General features: G+C 35.4%; 1 protein-coding gene across 5 annotated transcripts in view; it reads left to right on the forward strand.

Annotated features, from left to right (window-relative positions):
- The window catches only part of MCTP1 (multiple C2 and transmembrane domain containing 1), a 265,491-nt gene that overhangs the window by 110,503 nt on the left and 137,331 nt on the right, over positions 1-17,657 (forward strand). For 3 of the 5 annotated variants that reach the window (XR_006932340.1, XM_040655736.2, XM_040655735.2), the window contains exons 3-5: positions 3,686-3,828; positions 5,536-5,615; positions 6,197-6,305. Coding sequence is in view for 4 of the 5 variants with exons in the window: in XM_040655736.2 (XP_040511670.1) it covers positions 3,686-3,828; positions 5,536-5,615; positions 6,197-6,305 (332 nt within the window). In the remaining variant the exon portion in view is untranslated. Of the gene's footprint in view, positions 1-3,685; positions 3,829-5,535; positions 5,616-6,196; positions 6,306-13,074; positions 13,114-17,657 lie in introns of all 5 variants that reach the window. The other 2 variants (XM_015280543.4, XM_025145168.3) reach the window with 1 other exon arrangement.

Below are 17,657 nucleotides of genomic sequence, written 5' to 3' on the forward strand. Positions count from 1 at the left end.
TGCTCTTACTGAATTTTCACTCCTATTTTCACTCCTATAGTTCCTTCTGGAAAGCAGTATGGTATTCTTTTGCAAAAACATTTTGGATATTTAGCCTGCAAAATGTCTTTATCTTCTTTACTTCCAAGATCTAATCTAAATCCTAAACTTGCAAATCCATCCTGGGAGATGTCTCTGTAAGAAGTGTTTGTCCCCGTGTTAGTGAGTTGGATCCGTGGAGCTGGGGGAGCGTTTGTTTCACAGGATCAATTAACCATCTTTGTGATGGTGAAAAGCATCTGTGTTCAACTTTAGCAGCATGTTTATGTGTCAGTTTGGCTGATGCTTGCTAGGAAAAGTGAGTCTGCCACCCTGTGCAAAGAATCCTTATTGCCTATACACAGTCAATAGTGGTGCTTCGGGAGCTACTAAAGTACAGCGCTATCTTACTGCATGGCTTTGTCTGAATGATTTTAAGCTCATGAGTGAGGGCTTATAATAATGTTATCTGATGCAGGTAGAACGAACATTTGGGCAATTAGGTATTAGTAAAGGGGAAACCAATGGAAAATCTGTGACTTCAGTAATAAGGATGTTAGGTCCTCTGAGGCTCACTCTGAAGCGTCTGAGATTTTTACTGTTTTTGTGTGATGTTCACTTCACAAGTAAAATAATTTTAGTAAAAGAGCAAAGATTTACTTTTTTAAGTTGAATGGTTGATGCTAATTAAAATTAAAATTTCATAGATATTAAAAATTTTATTAGCACACAGTTAATATTGTATTCATATGATAGTATCAATATTGAAATATTAATACTGACTGTTAATATGAATATATAATACATATGGTGAAATTGCACAATATATCTGAGCAAATAGTGTTATCATAACAGATGTTAAAATTGGGACCCTGTGACACGGATCTTTGCAGGAGCTGGTGTGATCCAGTTCAGCTGAACTTCTTTTTTGAGGGGGGCCAAGCGTTGGTCACTGCTGAGCCACCTTTCATGCTCCTTTCTGTTCAGCTCAAAATTCCAGGTCTATTCCAGAACTACATTTTGTTTCTTTGGCAGGAGGGTGTTTAAAAAGGAACGTGAGATTAATGCTCAAAAGTAAATTGTTCAAACACTATCACAGAATCACAGAATTGCAAGGGTTGAAAGGGACCTCAAGGGATGGGGTCTAGTCTTCCTGCTTAAGCAGGTTCCCTACAGTAAGTTACACAGGTGGGTATCCAGATGAGTCTTGAATATCTCCATAGAAAGAGACTCCACAATCCCTCTGGGTAACCTGTTCCAGTGCTCCATCATCCTTACCGTAAATAAGTTCTTCTGCATGTCTGTATAGAACTTCCTATGTTCAACTTTTAGACCATTACTCCTTGTCCTGTTGCTGCACATCACTGGGAAGAGCTGGCCTCATCCATTTGCTTCCCACTTCCCTTTAGGTATTTGTAAACATTAATCAGATCCTGTCTCAGTCTTCTTTTCCCCAGGCTGAATAGACCCAGGTTACTCAGCCTTTCCTCATAGAAGAGATGCTCCAGTATGAGCATCTTTATCGTCTTTGTGACCCTCCACTGGACTTCTTCTACAAGGTCCCTGTCTTTTTTGAACTGGGGAGCCCAGAACTGTATTCCAAAGAAGTTTTGATATCCCTTGGATTTTCCCCAACTCTGCATGGTACTAGTGAAAGGTTGCATGACTGATTAGATTGATTTATTTTAAATTTTGTCTTTCTTATATATAACCTTTAAAAAACCTCATGGTCTCTCTTCAAGGAATGTAAAAGGTCTGTGATGGCAATGGAGCTTTTAACTAAATGGATCTAATGAGTTCTTGGCTTTAAAGTGGAGAAGTGTCAAATGGATCTAATGAGTTCTTGGCTTTAAAGTGGAGAAGTGTCAAATCAAGTTGCAAGCATCCATGGCATAGAGATACAACCCCCAAGGTTTTGCAATATACTGTAAATAATGCTTGACGTATTTCACTACTAAATTTGACACACAGAAGTGAATAAATATTAAACTGTTTGACATTTGGGTCCTAAAATATTCCTTAAATATTTATCTCACAACAGTGTTTTATATCCATTTCAGATTTCAAGGGAGTCTTATGAAATTTGCAGAACAAGACATACTGCCTAATCAGCAGCTCAGGGCAGCAGTGAGGAAAATCTCTGACAATTATGGCTTGTGGGAGGTTCTCATACTACACTTGTTTTTTCGTTGTCCGCATTCAAAGTATTTTCCAGGTTTCACAGTACGAATTCAAACATGAAAACCCTCAGGCTAATCGTGCTAGATTAAACTTTTACGTCCCTGAAATTCTGCCCTAGTAATGACAAAATGGAGTGACCGTAACTGTCTCACCTGAGATCCTTCTTTCCCAATTTCTTAAGGGATCTATGATTTTAGCTAAAGAGTACTGACATCTAGTGGCTACATGGAATAGTGCAAAGAGCTTGACAGGCCAGTCTTCATGTTCAGAAGAGCATGATGCGGATAACCGATCCATTTCTTTATGGATTTAAACACAAATGTGAATTTGAGAAACAGATGACAGAGTTATGAGGATGAACTCCACTGAATATTTTTCATTAAAATGTTTTGCATTTACATGAAAGGAAAATCTTACCTATTGGCATTTTAGGTAATTAATTTGAATTTACAAACTTCTTTGTTTCTTTTAAAGATTTGACTATATCTTTAGTAATAAAAACAGAGAAGGAAAAGACAATTTGCCTTTCTTCAACCTGCTGGCAAGGTCAGTCTTCCACTTGGACTGTAGCTTCTGCAGCTTGTGTGTCTTCTAACTGTATGGCTAACCTGAAGGAAGACCACACCCAGCTGCACGTCAGTCATGTTTCAGGTCTGGATCCATCCTCACACTACTTACCAGCTGCTTCCTGAAATGCCTGATAGGGCAAACACCAGGACTGCAGTTTCTCCTTCTGCAGCCCTCATCAAGGGGCGTCTCTATGGCCTTAACAAATCCCACTTTTACAGTCTTTCTTCTGACTCATCTGTTCTGACACTTTACACCCACATCTCATCCAATCTCTATTGATTAGATTTTGAATATCTTTATTTCACTTTTCCAAGTTCTCCTCACAGTTACCTGTTTGCTCATCGTTAACAGTTTCCCACTCGTATCAAGGAGTTTAAGGCTGTGCACATCTGCTACTGTGTGACTTATCTGAACGTTGTGGACTGACATTGGAGTTAATTTGGCCATCTTGACTGTCATGAAAGATGGAATCCTGGACACAATAAAGTAAATGAAGTGTTACACTTGTGATGCCAGTGAAGCCAGGATTCATTCCTAACATCTGCCCATGTATTTTTAAAGACATCATGTAATTAGATGAATATATTACAGAAATCAATTTTATAATCTAATTTTTGTGATTGCATTAAGGTGAAATCCTAGTCCTAATAAGGTCATGAGGTTTTTAACCAACTACACTGGAATAACCAGCATTTCATATGTGACTTTGAGTTTGGGTTGCAGACAACATAAGGTAATGAAAGCACCCTCTCATTATCAACACTACAAATTAGCAGAGTACTGGCGCTATAAAATTAGATTGTGACAATAAAAAAGTAATCAAGATGTTGCTTTTAATATAACTATCAATACAAACTATATTCTTATCTGAATTGAATTAAAAGGACATAATTAACAGTGTATGTTTCATCAACAGGAACCAGTGATCCATACGTCAAGTTCAAACTTGGTGGAAAAGAAGTGTTTAGAAGTAAAACAATACACAAGAACCTCAATCCTGTTTGGGAAGAAAAAACTTGCATTCTTATAGAAAACCCAAGAGAACCTTTATATATAAAGGTGAGACAGTGTATTATTTGTGTCAGACAAACTACAGCTGAAGGGTTATTGACAGAATTTATATTTTTAAACGCAAAGTATATTACTATTAAAAAAGCTTAAAGTGAATTATAATTCTACATGGTCCTTTCCTGCCCTTATTACCCTTAGGAATTCATAAGGAATGAACATATGCCAGGCTCTGTAGAAGAAAGAAGCAGACTCAAAAGGGGACACTTAAAAGAAAACTACCTAACTGTTCTGATTTAAGTCAAATAGCAACCCTTCAGTAGGGTAACAAGGGAATAGGAGTATGTATTTTGTTTTTTCTAGGAAGGGTGTGTTGACAAGTATAATGTCCTTCTGTGCAGATATGTCCTATGAACACAGTATCTAAATATTCCAGTATTTACAGCTCGCTCAGACATTCTAAGTCCTGGCTGAGGTATATAACTCATCTGAGTGTGTCCACTGGATGTTTTCATTTTGGTAATTTGTAGAGAGAAAAAGAAATTCTGTTTTGCAAGAAGAACTGAGATTTTATCGTTTCTTTTTCTTTCACATTACAGTGAAAACAAGAAAGATGAAATACGACATTATCCATTTGGGTAGATCAATGCATATGATCAACTTAGACACAAATACGTATTCGGTTCTTTATACTTGTAGCCACTGGAGTATAGGAATTTGGTAACATTATTTCTGTCTAAACCCAGTCTGTGTTAAGGTATCTGTAGAAGATGAGCAGCTTTAACTTCTAGTAAAAAGGTTTTTGTAATGCAGTAGTTGAAGTATATATATCAAAATCAAAGGCCTTGAGTTCAGTCATGTTAGTTCTCCATTAAATGTTCTCATTACTAACTAGTAATGAGTGTCCCTCTTTATTTAGAGCTAAAGACCTCTTCAGATCTCAGAAATTGTTATGACAATATTTGACAAGGAAATACAACTAGGAAGTTTGATTTTGATGATTGACAGTTTCCTACTTTGGTTTGCATAGTTATGTTTTATCTTTCCTTTTTACTGTCCATCTTTTTTTGTTCATTTCCCTCCAAAAGACATTCCTTGATAATTTGTTTTCCTTCATTCTGATTTGAGAAGACCTAATCTCAAATCATTGAAATTCTTGTCTGAATTTCAGTAAACTTGTTCAGGTGCATTGTCTTTTAGACAGAAAGTTGCAGGCTGCATCCTCATGGTGGAGTAAAAAGTGTCACTGATACCTTACATGTGTATTAAGTCATTGTCTTACAGTATTTCTAAAACCTAAAAACCTCCAAAACCCAGACTGATAGAATTAGATCATATCTCATACTGATGCAAGTGCTGTTTATAACACATTTCACAATCATATCACTCCCTTCCACTTATATTTTATAAGATTTGTAAAGGTGTTAATTCATGTCTAGCAAGTTAGCGATTCTCCGTGCTTTAATTTTCTTTTTGATCTTCATCTTTTAGTGCCTGTATTTATAAAAATACTGAATTTGTTCACGTGCACCGTCTGGTGCCGGTATATCATCATGTCTTTACATTATGCATTCCACCTTCTAAATAAGTAGTTTCAAAATGCTGTGTCTAAATAGTTTATTGATACTTTCAGCTACTGCTTGTCTGTCTGAGAAACCTGTGGCTTAACTCTGGAAAAGCGTTTTCAAGAAAATGCAGGAATATTTCAAAAAAAGGCTTCTGATGCTGAAAAATGTTTTTATCCCCTGTGCATCTTAGGTTTTTGATTATGACTTTGGACTTCAAGATGACTTTATTGGTTCAGCGTTTTTGAATCTTGCATCATTAGAATTGAACAGGTATGGCAGAAATAAGACTATGGAGTAATGCCTTAGGTTTACCAATTGCTTGTTTGTGAAGCTGCAAATAGAACATAATGCTGAAAAATAATAATGCAAATCTACCTCATAATAAAACTGGCAGAGGAAAAACACTTCGTTTCAGGGAATAACTGCAATATGAATATTATAAATATACTAACTTATCATACATAACATTTGTTGTAGCATCTATAAAAAGATAACTTTTGTAATCACTCTATTCCTGTTTTTATATTGAACTCTTGCTTTTATGTTGTCTTCATTTACAGTAGTACCACCTGCTGTTTATGTTTATTTTTCTTATGTTTTTTAATCCATTACCATTACAGTGCAGGTTTAATTACTTGAGTGTGCGTAAGTACTTAACATGGAGAAACAGTATTTAATGTTTACTTACAACTATTTAGACTTAAATACTTAAAGGTATAAATAAGCTAAATTTATCACATATTTTCAAGTAGCTTCATATAAATGCAGATTTCTTTAATTGTCATGATTCACAAAATGTAATTATCTGAGAGCTTGAAATCAAAACAAACGCACATGTTTTTGTCTCCTAGGCAAACAGATGTTACCTTGAGCCTGAAGGACCCTCATTACCCTGACCATGATTTGGGAAATATATTATTATCAGTTCTGTTGGCTCCTAGAGAAGAACAACGAGAAGTGGTAATTTTAAGATTTTAATAAGTGTCATCACTCTTGTTATCTCTCTATGACTGGATGACTTAAAGCATGAGAACTATATATCATGATGTTAATTTGATTTTTTCAGTTGTTGGGATAATGTTGAGCAATGTTTCTGTTATAGTTAAGCATACTTTGCCTGCATTGGATCCTCTCTGAGAAAGTAGTAATTTATCCAGATAGAACATAAACAATCTGTAGGTTGTCAAAGTCGATTGCAGGGACATGATGGTGATTAACATGGATAATATCAACAAATCACTGGAGAAGAATTCTGAACCTAGTGCTGCCATATCTAGACAAGAATATTGAAATACTATTCTGCTCTGAAAAGAAAGAAACATGAAGAGAAGTAGATTTCTGAATTTTGGCTTTTAGTATTGATAGTTTTAAATTTCATTAAGAGTTTTCAATTGAAAAGTTGTCTGTTTTTCTACATTTATTGCAATTCCTTCATCAATCTTAGTTTTCTAAGCTATGTAGTTGTTAGTGAAAATGCTTTGTTGTTTTAAATATGGATCCTGTTATTATGACAACTTCTGTCTGCAATTTGGATATGTTTTACAGGTTGACTTTTGGCTTGAGTTGTAGTAGTCCATTTGCAGTAGAAATACGAGACATGAATTCTTGCTCACAGGTGGCAAAGTAGCGTTGATTCCTTTTGCATCAGGAGGTGAAAAAAATAATCTGATAAGATTTTCCATTTGCATTAATTATCTGTTCCATAAACAGGGATATGATCAAGTTTGTATTTGTAAGAGTATGTATGATTCTGTAAAGAAAAAGGATGCTACTGTGTCAGTTACGTACCTAACAAATATTGGTGGTTTGTGATATTCTTTTTTTCACTTTTCTTTGAGCTCTAAACAGTAACTCAGTAATAGGAACTAGTTGTTTGATAATTGGTATGACAAAGATGTAGGGTTTTGAAAACAGATTTCTCAACAATTTGTTTCCTTTACAACATTCTCTTAGGACTTAGCAAAATAATGGCAGGTGATTACAGTCTAAAGGAAGTTTATTTAAATTGTGTATTATCTTTTTTTAAGTGGCAGCTTTGTGGTGGCAGCTCAGAGCAGAGCCTTGCAAACTTGCAACACAAGTGTGCCTTCGGGTAAAACCTGCATTTCTAAGTCAGCCGGTTATGGCCCTGTTGTTACAAGTGATTTTGGCATTACTGTGCCACAATCCTAGATTGCGCAGCACAGAAAGAAATGTGTTTTTATGTGAGAAACCAGTAAGTGGGCAGTAGAAGTAAGTTTGTTTCCATTTTTCACGATACAGATAGAAAAGGTTACTGTGCCTTTCAACATTAAGAAAAAGTATTATCTATTATACAAAGGGAACTCAAGAAAATCGCAGTTGAAAAAGTGAAATTAAGACACATAGTGTCGTATGGGCATTTGTTCAGGGAATTAGTAACTGAATTTGCCACAGACTTCCCAAACAGCAGCTTTTCGTACCGAGCTGGTAGTAGTGATAGAAAGAATTGGATTTGTGCTGTAGACATTTCATTATTACCTTGCAATTTAATAACTTTATTCTCTTAGTTAAGCAGAAGGACCAATTTTTCTTTTTGTTCAACCTGTTCTTGTACAGACTTTTATTCTGAAAACACCCAAGATTCTTAAGTTTTCTGTTTACTATTAGAAATCACTCTTCCCAAGATAGGAATCTCAGAGCAGTCCTGTCAAAGTTGTAATAAAATTAGAAAATTTGTGTCACACTGAAGGGAAGATGACCTATAAAATTAATACTGAATTGATGTATATGAATGTGTTATGCATTTAATGACTCGAGGCACAATTATCGTTTACTTGGTTACCACTTATATTTATTTATTAGATTCTACTTACTCTGTAGGGAGTAGACAAATTACAAAATATATTACTCAAACTGCCATCTTTGATTGTTTTCAAAAAGTCTTCGAACAATTAGGACAATTTTTATTGAATTATTTATTGTTGAGATCAACAAATTATCAGATGTTATGCTAGAGGATAAAGGCAAATTCTTGTCTGTTATGGAAATACGCACAGTGCAATTAAAGTAACTCATACCTTTGTAGTCTATGTAACGTTCTGTTTGAATGATTACTGCTTCCCTTCTGTTTATCTTCACGTAGGTAATAATTCAAATAGTACCTGTTGAAATGTGTAGATTTAAAAAGAGTGAGGACCTTTATATCAACTTTAATGACTGCTGCATAGAAAGCATGTCTTCATACCACACACATTGTTTTCTAAGTCATTACTGATTTTCTTAAATTATACTGATTTTATATCCCTATATAACCTGTTTTTCAGAAGTATATTTTCATCTGAATAAATTTTGTTTGTTCATTTGTTGAAAAAACGTGCAAGCAGTTTAACATTATGTAAGTGGTATACAGTAGTTAAATCATGAAGCTGAGAATTCAGAGAGTAACAGCTAGCAGTTAAATTTCATATACTGTACGTTCTGTGTACTTAAATTACAAATACTTCTTAAGACTGTTTAGGGGGAGAGAGAAAGAATAGCTTTAACAGAATGTGTATTAGCTTTTCCATATAGCTATGGCATAAAAGTAGCATTGTGTCTGATCCTGTATTTTGGCAGCTCTGTAATCATAATAATCATAAGCCATACCTCAGCCATTTGAACAAAATTTGCTGTTTTGATGTTTGGTAATTTTTTAATACAGATTAGACTTTCCAAAAAGATAGTTCATCTACCTGGAATGGAGTAACTGAGGGTGTTTTGAAGGTCAGGTATACAGTTGTAGATAAAGGATGAGTCTATTGACAATATTTGTAGAGGATAGAGGATAGACAGAATTCTTTCTAGAATAGTATTTTATCAACATGCCACAGTTGTATCATATGCATAGGTTATAAGATCCATCCTGTCATGCTGAATAGGATATATTTACACTTTTAGCACCTGCACTGATTGACAGGATATTCCAGTTGGAAGTTCAGTGGACTGGTGGGTAGAAAATTGGGAGTCTTATTGTGTAGTGCTTCCTGTCTGTGTGAGAGAGATATTATTACTACTGATTTTAAGAAGAAGCAGTTACTATTGAAGAATAATAGTTGTTTTGGGTTTTGGATGGAACTATCTTTTGTGAAGCCTTGAGATGTGTAAAGAGATGTGAAAAAGGTTTTGTCCACACATGAAAATTCTTTTCCTTCTTTTGGAAAGAAATCCTGATAAATGCAAATTTTCAGTGTGCAGATTAATACAATATTCTTTACAGTGTATAGCTAAAAGGTCCTATTTCCTAAGACAAAGACAAACTACATCTTTATATGCAGATAAAAATTAAGAACATTGACATTTCCATATGTGCATTTAACTACATAAAATTATATTATGAATTAGATGAGCTGATGATTTATCACTGAGTTGTGGTATACTGTGAGAAACAAAGTTTAAGTAGTTGGCACTTGTTTGCTTCCAGGAGAAGGATATTAGACACTGTTTCAATTTAAAGGATGTTCTGTATGTTATTTTCATAAATAAGAGCATATTATTTGATTTTTATGGTATATTTTCTTAGGAAAAGAATGCAGAAGTAGGCTGCAATTATTTATATATATAGACAGATGCATAAATGAACTTTCCTAGCAGATCTTGAATGGATCGTTGTCATTTGTGACCTGCTGCTTTCTCTAACAGCATAAAAATGTTAACTTCTTAAGTAATAATCTAACCATTCAAACAATTTACATTAATATGGTCTATTCTTTTGGGTACTGTTGAAATGAAAAGTCAGATTCATTCTAACTTATGAGCATTCTTAAATTGTGAATCAAAACTGATGAATGAATTATTGGTATACATTTGAGAAATTTTTTAGTATTTGTGAAAAGTGATTCTTTTTTTTTTTTTTTTTTTTTTTTTCTGTTAAAACAGCTGAGTTGCCGTAGCAGTATTTCCAGTAATTCATTTGCAGTTTCTTTGAGTTAGGTCTATGTAGTTGTTTCGGTTATTTTGCTTTGATAGAACAGGTAGTTGAGTTATCCAGTGTAAGAAAAGAAGACAAAATACAAAAGTACTTGAAAAGCATGTGTATATAAAAACATGTTCAAACTTGAGCTCTCCGATGAAAAAAAAGAAAGAAAAGCTTTTAACTTGTAAAAAATGTTTATGATGTAGATAACACTATTTTTTCCTTAATTTCTCATTTTAAAGAATGTTAATTTAAAAAGTTGTTAATGATATACATTTTTTTCTTAGACATATTCAGATGAAGCTTATTTTGTTTCTGTAATTCCAACAATATTCTTTTAATACTTATCTTTGAATACATGTACTTTATGCATGCCTGTGCATCATTTATAGTCGTATGCATGCCAATTAAAAATGCGTATGGTGTATGCAGATTCCATGCTCAGTGTTGTAACCATTGGTGCCGTATAGTGCATGTGGGTGTTTCTGGCTCTTTTGCTAGCAGAGCTGAGTGTGCAGATTTCATCACTGCAGATCTCGCACAGCGATTGTGAATTTGTTGGAGCTGCATGTCTCCCATGTACTCTTCAGAACAGTCCTTTCTAACCTTTGTCTTAAAGTCAGCTCTTGGCTACAGGGAAATGAAAGTTGGTGACTGACCATGTCATTGGCCTTGGGGGCAGTAGGGCTTAGGCACTACTGTTGTACAGCTACCAGTGGCTTTAGCAGCATAGAAAATGGAAAAATAGGAACATGTGAGTGTTACTTGGATCTGAGATTAAAAATACAGCATTATTTTTTCTTAGATAATTAATCCCAAGTGATACCAAATACTTTTTGCTTTTTTTTAATCAATAAAAACATTTATAACATTTATATGCTGTCAATTTGCTTGCTGTCTTAGATCATATAATGCAAGCTCATATGTTATCTTTAACTTCTTCAAAGGTGTAATAGTGTCACAGAATAAAAGAACGACAGAGTCAAACTGAGACATGGAATATTTTGTTAAGCACTGGAATAGGCTCCCCAGGGAGGTGGTTGAGTCACCATCCCTGGATGTGTTTAAAAACTGTTTGGATATGGTGCTCAGGGACATGATTTAGCGCAGGGTTGTTAGTTAGGGTAATATGATTAGGTTGTGCTTGGACTTGATCTTTAAGGTCTTTTCCAATCTGAGTGATTCTATGATTCTATGATTCTGTGTAGTTCATCACAATTTGCCCTATGCTATTTATTTGCTTTCTTGGCTTCTAAGGGTGATTACGGCTTATCTTGTTACAGCTGGTTACAGTGTCATTGCACTCAACAAGTAGTCATATGTTCCTGTAAATACTACAGGAACTGAACTGCTTGAAGCTAAAATAGTGTTATACATATGGCTGACTGAGACGACTGGGCTGTCTTCCCTACTCCCATGCTGGTTCAAAGCTAAGCCTGTGCTCTATGTGCAAATGTTCAGGATGAGGCAGTGGTGGTGTCCTTATCCATGAAATGCCATGACCTTGACCTGCTTGGTTCCCACATGCCTCTCTTAACTCTATCCATAAAAATGTGCCAAGTGGCTTTCTGCGGCTTTTTTAAAGTTCAAATATCTATGCTTGGTAAATATATTTCCCAGCGCTAGGATGTCACAAACATAATGGCAAAGATGTTAAGTTTCATCTGTCCATAGCAACTTAAATGTTTTCCTCATCGGCCAGGTGTTCATGTCCCAACAAGCTGCACCTATTTAAACAAAGTTATGGATATTTTAAAAGAAGGAAAATAACAGTTTTGGGTTTTTTTCCCCGCACAATACTTATACCAAGCAGAATGCTAGCTTTTCAAAATTTATTTCAGTCTGAAAAAGAAGTATTTTTGCAATAGTTTATACATATATATATATATCTTCAGTACTCTATATATATAGTGAAAGCTTAAGAAAGGTTAAAAAAAAATAATAATGGCCTTTGAATTATTCCTGCACAGTGAAAACATAGGGTGAGAAATGTTAAATTGCACAGATTGATTTCCCAGTATTTCCATAGATTGGCTTTAAGCAACAGTTGTGCTCACAGGTAAATTGTCCATATCCATCTTGTGCGATTTTATTTACCAGTTAAGAATATCTGTCTCTGGGCGCTGCCTCCCAGCATGTTAAAGCATTATCTCTAGCAAACCAAAGTTTCACAGATTATTTACGTAGTGGGATATGGCTACTGAGTTGTGGTTTTGGTTGTTCTCTTTTTTTGTTGTTTTTTTGAGTCAGAGTCTGAATTTTATTTCTAGCCCGTATATTTTGTTTTAGCTCATGCATGTAATTATCAAACAACTGAGCTATTTTTTTACTGCCATGAAATTAAGTAGCAATAGTAGTCTTAAAGATTTTGTAATAGTTGTATGTTGCCCAAAGATCCTTATGTAGGGTTTGTCTTTAAGCAACTACAGCTCTCAGATAGACAGTAATGTTCTAAAGAATTGGAATATTTTAATATTAAAAAAACAAATTCCAGGATCAGTCAAAATTGGTGTCAGTGTAAATAATGGCAGTTTTTTTTTTTTTCATTTGCTTATCTATTTTTTTAATATCATTTTTCATGTAATCCATTGTCTCCAAGAATGAGGAGTTCAAAGCACCCAGAGAAGTATGCCTGGGTGTGAACAGTGCTGCTAGTTGTCTGGATTTATTTCAGTCTTGTGTAGTTGTTGCTGCAGTCTACGTGTTGCTGCTTCAGTGATAATGGTCATTATATGTGGATTGTCCCATTGGAGACAGCTGGCCTCCTTTTCTGCATTTCAGAGAAAAGGTAATTAAAATGCTCTATTTTATTTTCAGACAATGCTAATGAGGAAGAGTTGGAAAAGATCAAGTAAGGTAACTTTTAGCATGTGGTCTTCTGGCATTTCTTGTAGAAAAACTTCAGTGTTTTACCAAACCTGCCTCTGGGACTGAAATCTTGTGGCACAAGATTTGTTGTCTTTGTAATTGTTTTGATGAAACTGTTCATATTTTGTCAAACCCAAATCATGAAGCACCTGAGCTTTCAATGTAATTACACCATTCAAGTTTATTGTTGCATTTCAGGCTATCTTGATGTCACTTAGTAATGTCAGGTAATTACTGCTAAAGGTGTCCTAACTCTTTTTTTGACAATTTTAATATCTCGTGTATAATCAATTTCCGTAACACTTGCTGATGTTAAAAAGCAATTCATGCAAAGGGTAACTTTCATTTTCCTATTACTTAATGCTGTTACTGTCTAGAACTCTTGTGTGAAAGATTTCAGAGTGATGCTTCTCAGAGATAGGCTTTTCTGATCACAGGATTCAAGGGAATAGTGAGGTTTTCCAAGAGCAGAGGTGTCATTCTCAGTATCCACTTCATACAGCTCTTCATACAGATTTTCCTACTCCTAGGAGTCATTTTTACAAGAAAAAGTAGGCTATGTCTGTTCTTTTTCATTGGGGAAAGGCTGGGACACACACAGTAGTAGACTGCAATTAATTCTTGCCTTTTTCCTGCATGTGTTTCCAATAAGATAATGAAAATATGTGTGATTCCACATCAGTTTTCTGGCCACCATTACTTAATATTGCTATGCTGCTTTTGAGTTCTAAGCTTTCTTACTTTTTTTATAATTAAAAATTGTTTTTAAATATCTGAAAGACTTCAGCTGAAATGGCTAATTATTTATTTGTTTGTTTAAAATATTATCATGTAGAGGTGTTAAAATGAGAAGAAATAACTACATGGAGTAATTTAATATGGGCTATTTCCTTTTCTAGTATACTGACTTGCAAATTTAAATACAAGGTTATTGATAAATGATGTACATTTGCATGGTATTTTTAACATATAAAAAATTAAAATTTCAGATTTCGTAATTCTTGAGCACTGAATTGAGTTTTCACACATTTTAATTCTGTGACGTAGGACAGTATCTTATCTATTTCCTTTTCGAAATTTATAAAACAGAGAGTTGATGGAGTGGAGTTGTGTAATGTTTTGATTCTTGTATGATTCATGTAACTTTCTGAAATACATGAGTTACTCAAACTTCTGCTACAGCTCTGAGGTTGGCTAATGACACAGCTATATTGCACCCTGCCATCAGTGTGCTGACTCTTGATGTGCTGGATGTGGTGGGAGAGTTTATGAAATTTAGCCTTGAGAAGAGAAGGCTCTGGGGAGACCTGGTTGCAGCGTTTCAGTACCTGAAAGGGAGCTGTGGGAAAGAATGGGACAGACTTTTTGACAGGGTAGGTGGTGATAGGACAAGAAGAAGTGTGTTCAAACTGAAAGAGAGGAGATTTAGATTGGACATAAGGAAGAAGGTTTTTACAGTCAGGATGGTGAGGCACTGGCACAGGTTACCCAGAGAGCTGGTGTATGCCCCATTCCTGGTGACATTCATGATCACCTGATCAAGCTGTAGGTATCCCTGTTCATTGCCGGGGAGTTGGACTGGTGAGCTTTTAAAAAGTCACTTGCGGTTCAAATGATTCCATGAGATCACTTTATGAAAAAATTGTCCCAAATTTCTTTCTGGTTTGATACAACTGTGAGCTTTGATTATCCAGAACAAACAGCACATCATAGTAGCTGGGAATTCTTGAGAGAATGAATTATTTACGTGTGTTAGCCTTTATTACATTCATCTGGCAATACTTAATTCAGTGGTCACCGTACTTGAAAAGGAGTATATGAAAAGATTTTGCAAATAGCGAATGTATGAATATAAATATTGCATTTTTCTGCATTTATCTTAGCTAAAGCAATAGTTTCACCTGGATTTTTAAGTTATATACATTGTAAGTGCTTATGCAGATAATATGCACTATTATTCTCATGGTTTTATAAACAGAAATCTCTCAGTTTAGACACAGAACTGTGTGATAAAATGCATTGTTATCTAATTGCAGTTGCATTTGTTTTAGTCTGCTCATTTGTCCTGTGGGACTCTTACAAAATTTGAGATCCTTGACCTGTTGTAAAAATAAACCAAAAAACTCAAACGTTAGTTTCTAACAAATCTCTCCAAAAATGGTTTTGTCTGGGGTGTGTGTTGGCCAATACGGAGTCCCCATAAGCAGATTTAGAAAAAATGTTGAAAAATAGAATAATCAAATGAAACATAGCGTCATAGAATGAGTTTGTTTGGAAGGGACTTTAAAGCCCACCCAGCCCCAACCCGTGCCATGGTCAGGGCTGTCCCCAGCAGCTGAGGCTGCCCGGGGCCCCATCCAAGCTGGCCTTGAGCGTCTCCAGGGATGGGGCACCACAGCTTCTCCTGGGCAGCTGTGCCAGTATTAGTGCTTAATACTTCTAGATAAAAAAGAAAATGCCCAATTTGAGATCATTCTTCAGGAAATATTCATCTTACGTTAATGAAAGCTAAGAAAAAACAGTATTGAAATTTTTAGTTATAAAATTTTCAAAAGCTTTTCTTTTATTTCTGAAGTCTTTACAATGAGACTTCTAGGAAATTAGTCTGATTTTATAAATTATGACAGAATACATTAATTTCTACATTTATGTGCTTGAAATGTAAATTTTCTGTAGCATCCATAGATGGAAGTTAAGAAGTAACAAATACAGTTTTGCATGACATTACTGTTTGCGAGCATTGTGGTTTTCACGTAGTTCCATGTAGTCTGAACAGTAGCTGAAAAAGAATGATAACTAGTCTTGCGTGAGAGAGTATTGCAGTATTCATTTCCTTGCACAGAGCTACTTTGGCCAAATTCTGAATCTCTTCTTCAGTTACTGCTTCCTCTGTACACGCGAAAGATGAATTTAGGGTCCCATGAAATATGCAGGTGAATGCATCAGTATATTTTATCTATTTTCTAGGTAAGCTACAGTTTTCAACCAGAGTAGTGTTATAAACATTTGTTAGTAGTCTCACTGAAAATTCATTTTTGTGTTCCTTGTTGTGTGGTGGTTTTGTTATTGATGTTGATAGTTTTTTTAGAACTTTTCCCTGTCATGTTTGCTTTATGGCTGACATACTTGATCAAAACTCATGGGAGCTAGAGGGAATACTCATCCTTCACTGAATCTAGGAAAAATGAAATTCGGAGAGTTTTGAAGTCAGAGCATTTGCATCCAGTGGAAAGTAAAATTTCATGTCATCAGCAAAGAGAAACTCCCAATGGGCTGTTTTAAAAACCCAGCAGACAAACCATCTTTTAGCTGGGAAGTTACAGTTTGCACTCTGTTTTCAGTTGGTTGTTTTACTTCATCCACAATGCATTGTTGCTGTAAAGCAAGCAATTGATCAGGGGTTACAGATTCATAGGTGTGGCTTCTGCTGACTGGTCTGGGAGAGCAACTACTTCCACTTTTACCAGGTGCAAAGCAATTGCCACTAATTCTATGCTAAGATTCATTATGCCTCAAGTAAAGATGCAGATGGATTATTTAGTGTTCCATGTACTTTTCTGTGATCCAGGTGTTTCCCCATAAGCACAGTACTCCCATGCCTCAGTTCCTGTGCTTTAGAGTTCAATTTGTTAGATATTCTATGCATTAGAAGACAAAGTATTTGTAGGGTCTGAATATTTTCAGTAATTCATTTAAAATAAATAGAGGAAGCTATTTTTAGTTTCCACTAGCTTCTTCAAAAGATAAAAAATGAAAAGCTTTGACCTCTGCATTTGGGCTTTTCTCTCTGAGTGTGGAATCTGACCTTCTGTGGCCTTCTTGGCACTCACTGTCCACCACATAGTTTTCCCTGAGGGCAGGTTTCCCTTTTCATGTTAATTCTTCTGGTAAAGATATAGACTTGTCTCTTTGTTTATTGCTGGATCTCCTGGGTTCTTGTGGTTTCTCCTCAGAAATTTATTTTAAGTAAAGCTCTTTTCTTTGCCACTTAGCTTTCCATGCTTCTTCACAGCTTTCTCCCCCCCATGAAATACTCACTTTGTTTCCTTTCTCTCTTTTATTTCCTTTCTGGCAATAAAGCTTTTACTGGTCGCACTTGTTCTTTGGGTTGAGGAAAACAAATCTCCTTCTCTCTTGCTTTCTAAACTTTCTGAATGCTGGAAGTATTTGATAAAACACTGTTGTTGTGATCTAGGTGTCACAGGAGCACAGAAAAGACCAAACTGGCCAGGGACAGAATTCATTACTAACAGTGAACACAGTCTGTGGCAGTGAGATGAACAGTGCTAATTGCTGGAGGTATTTTCATTACAGAATCCTTGAGGTGGAATTTATCCATGTGACAAGAATAAAAGGGTGACTATTTTTGATGTGAGTCAGCACAGGTGAATTGTGAAGAGCTGTTTTCTCCCTTGTACTCTGGTTATTAAGTGCTAGGAAAAAATAAGTTCTGACTTGTTGTATACTAATTCTCCACAGCAAAGATGCACGTGCTACTCCCCTTCTCCTCATCATTTTATACTGTGCATTGC

Source organism: Gallus gallus, chromosome Z (assembly GCF_016699485.2).
Source record: "Gallus gallus isolate bGalGal1 chromosome Z, bGalGal1.mat.broiler.GRCg7b, whole genome shotgun sequence".
NCBI lineage: Eukaryota > Metazoa > Chordata > Aves > Galliformes > Phasianidae > Gallus > Gallus gallus.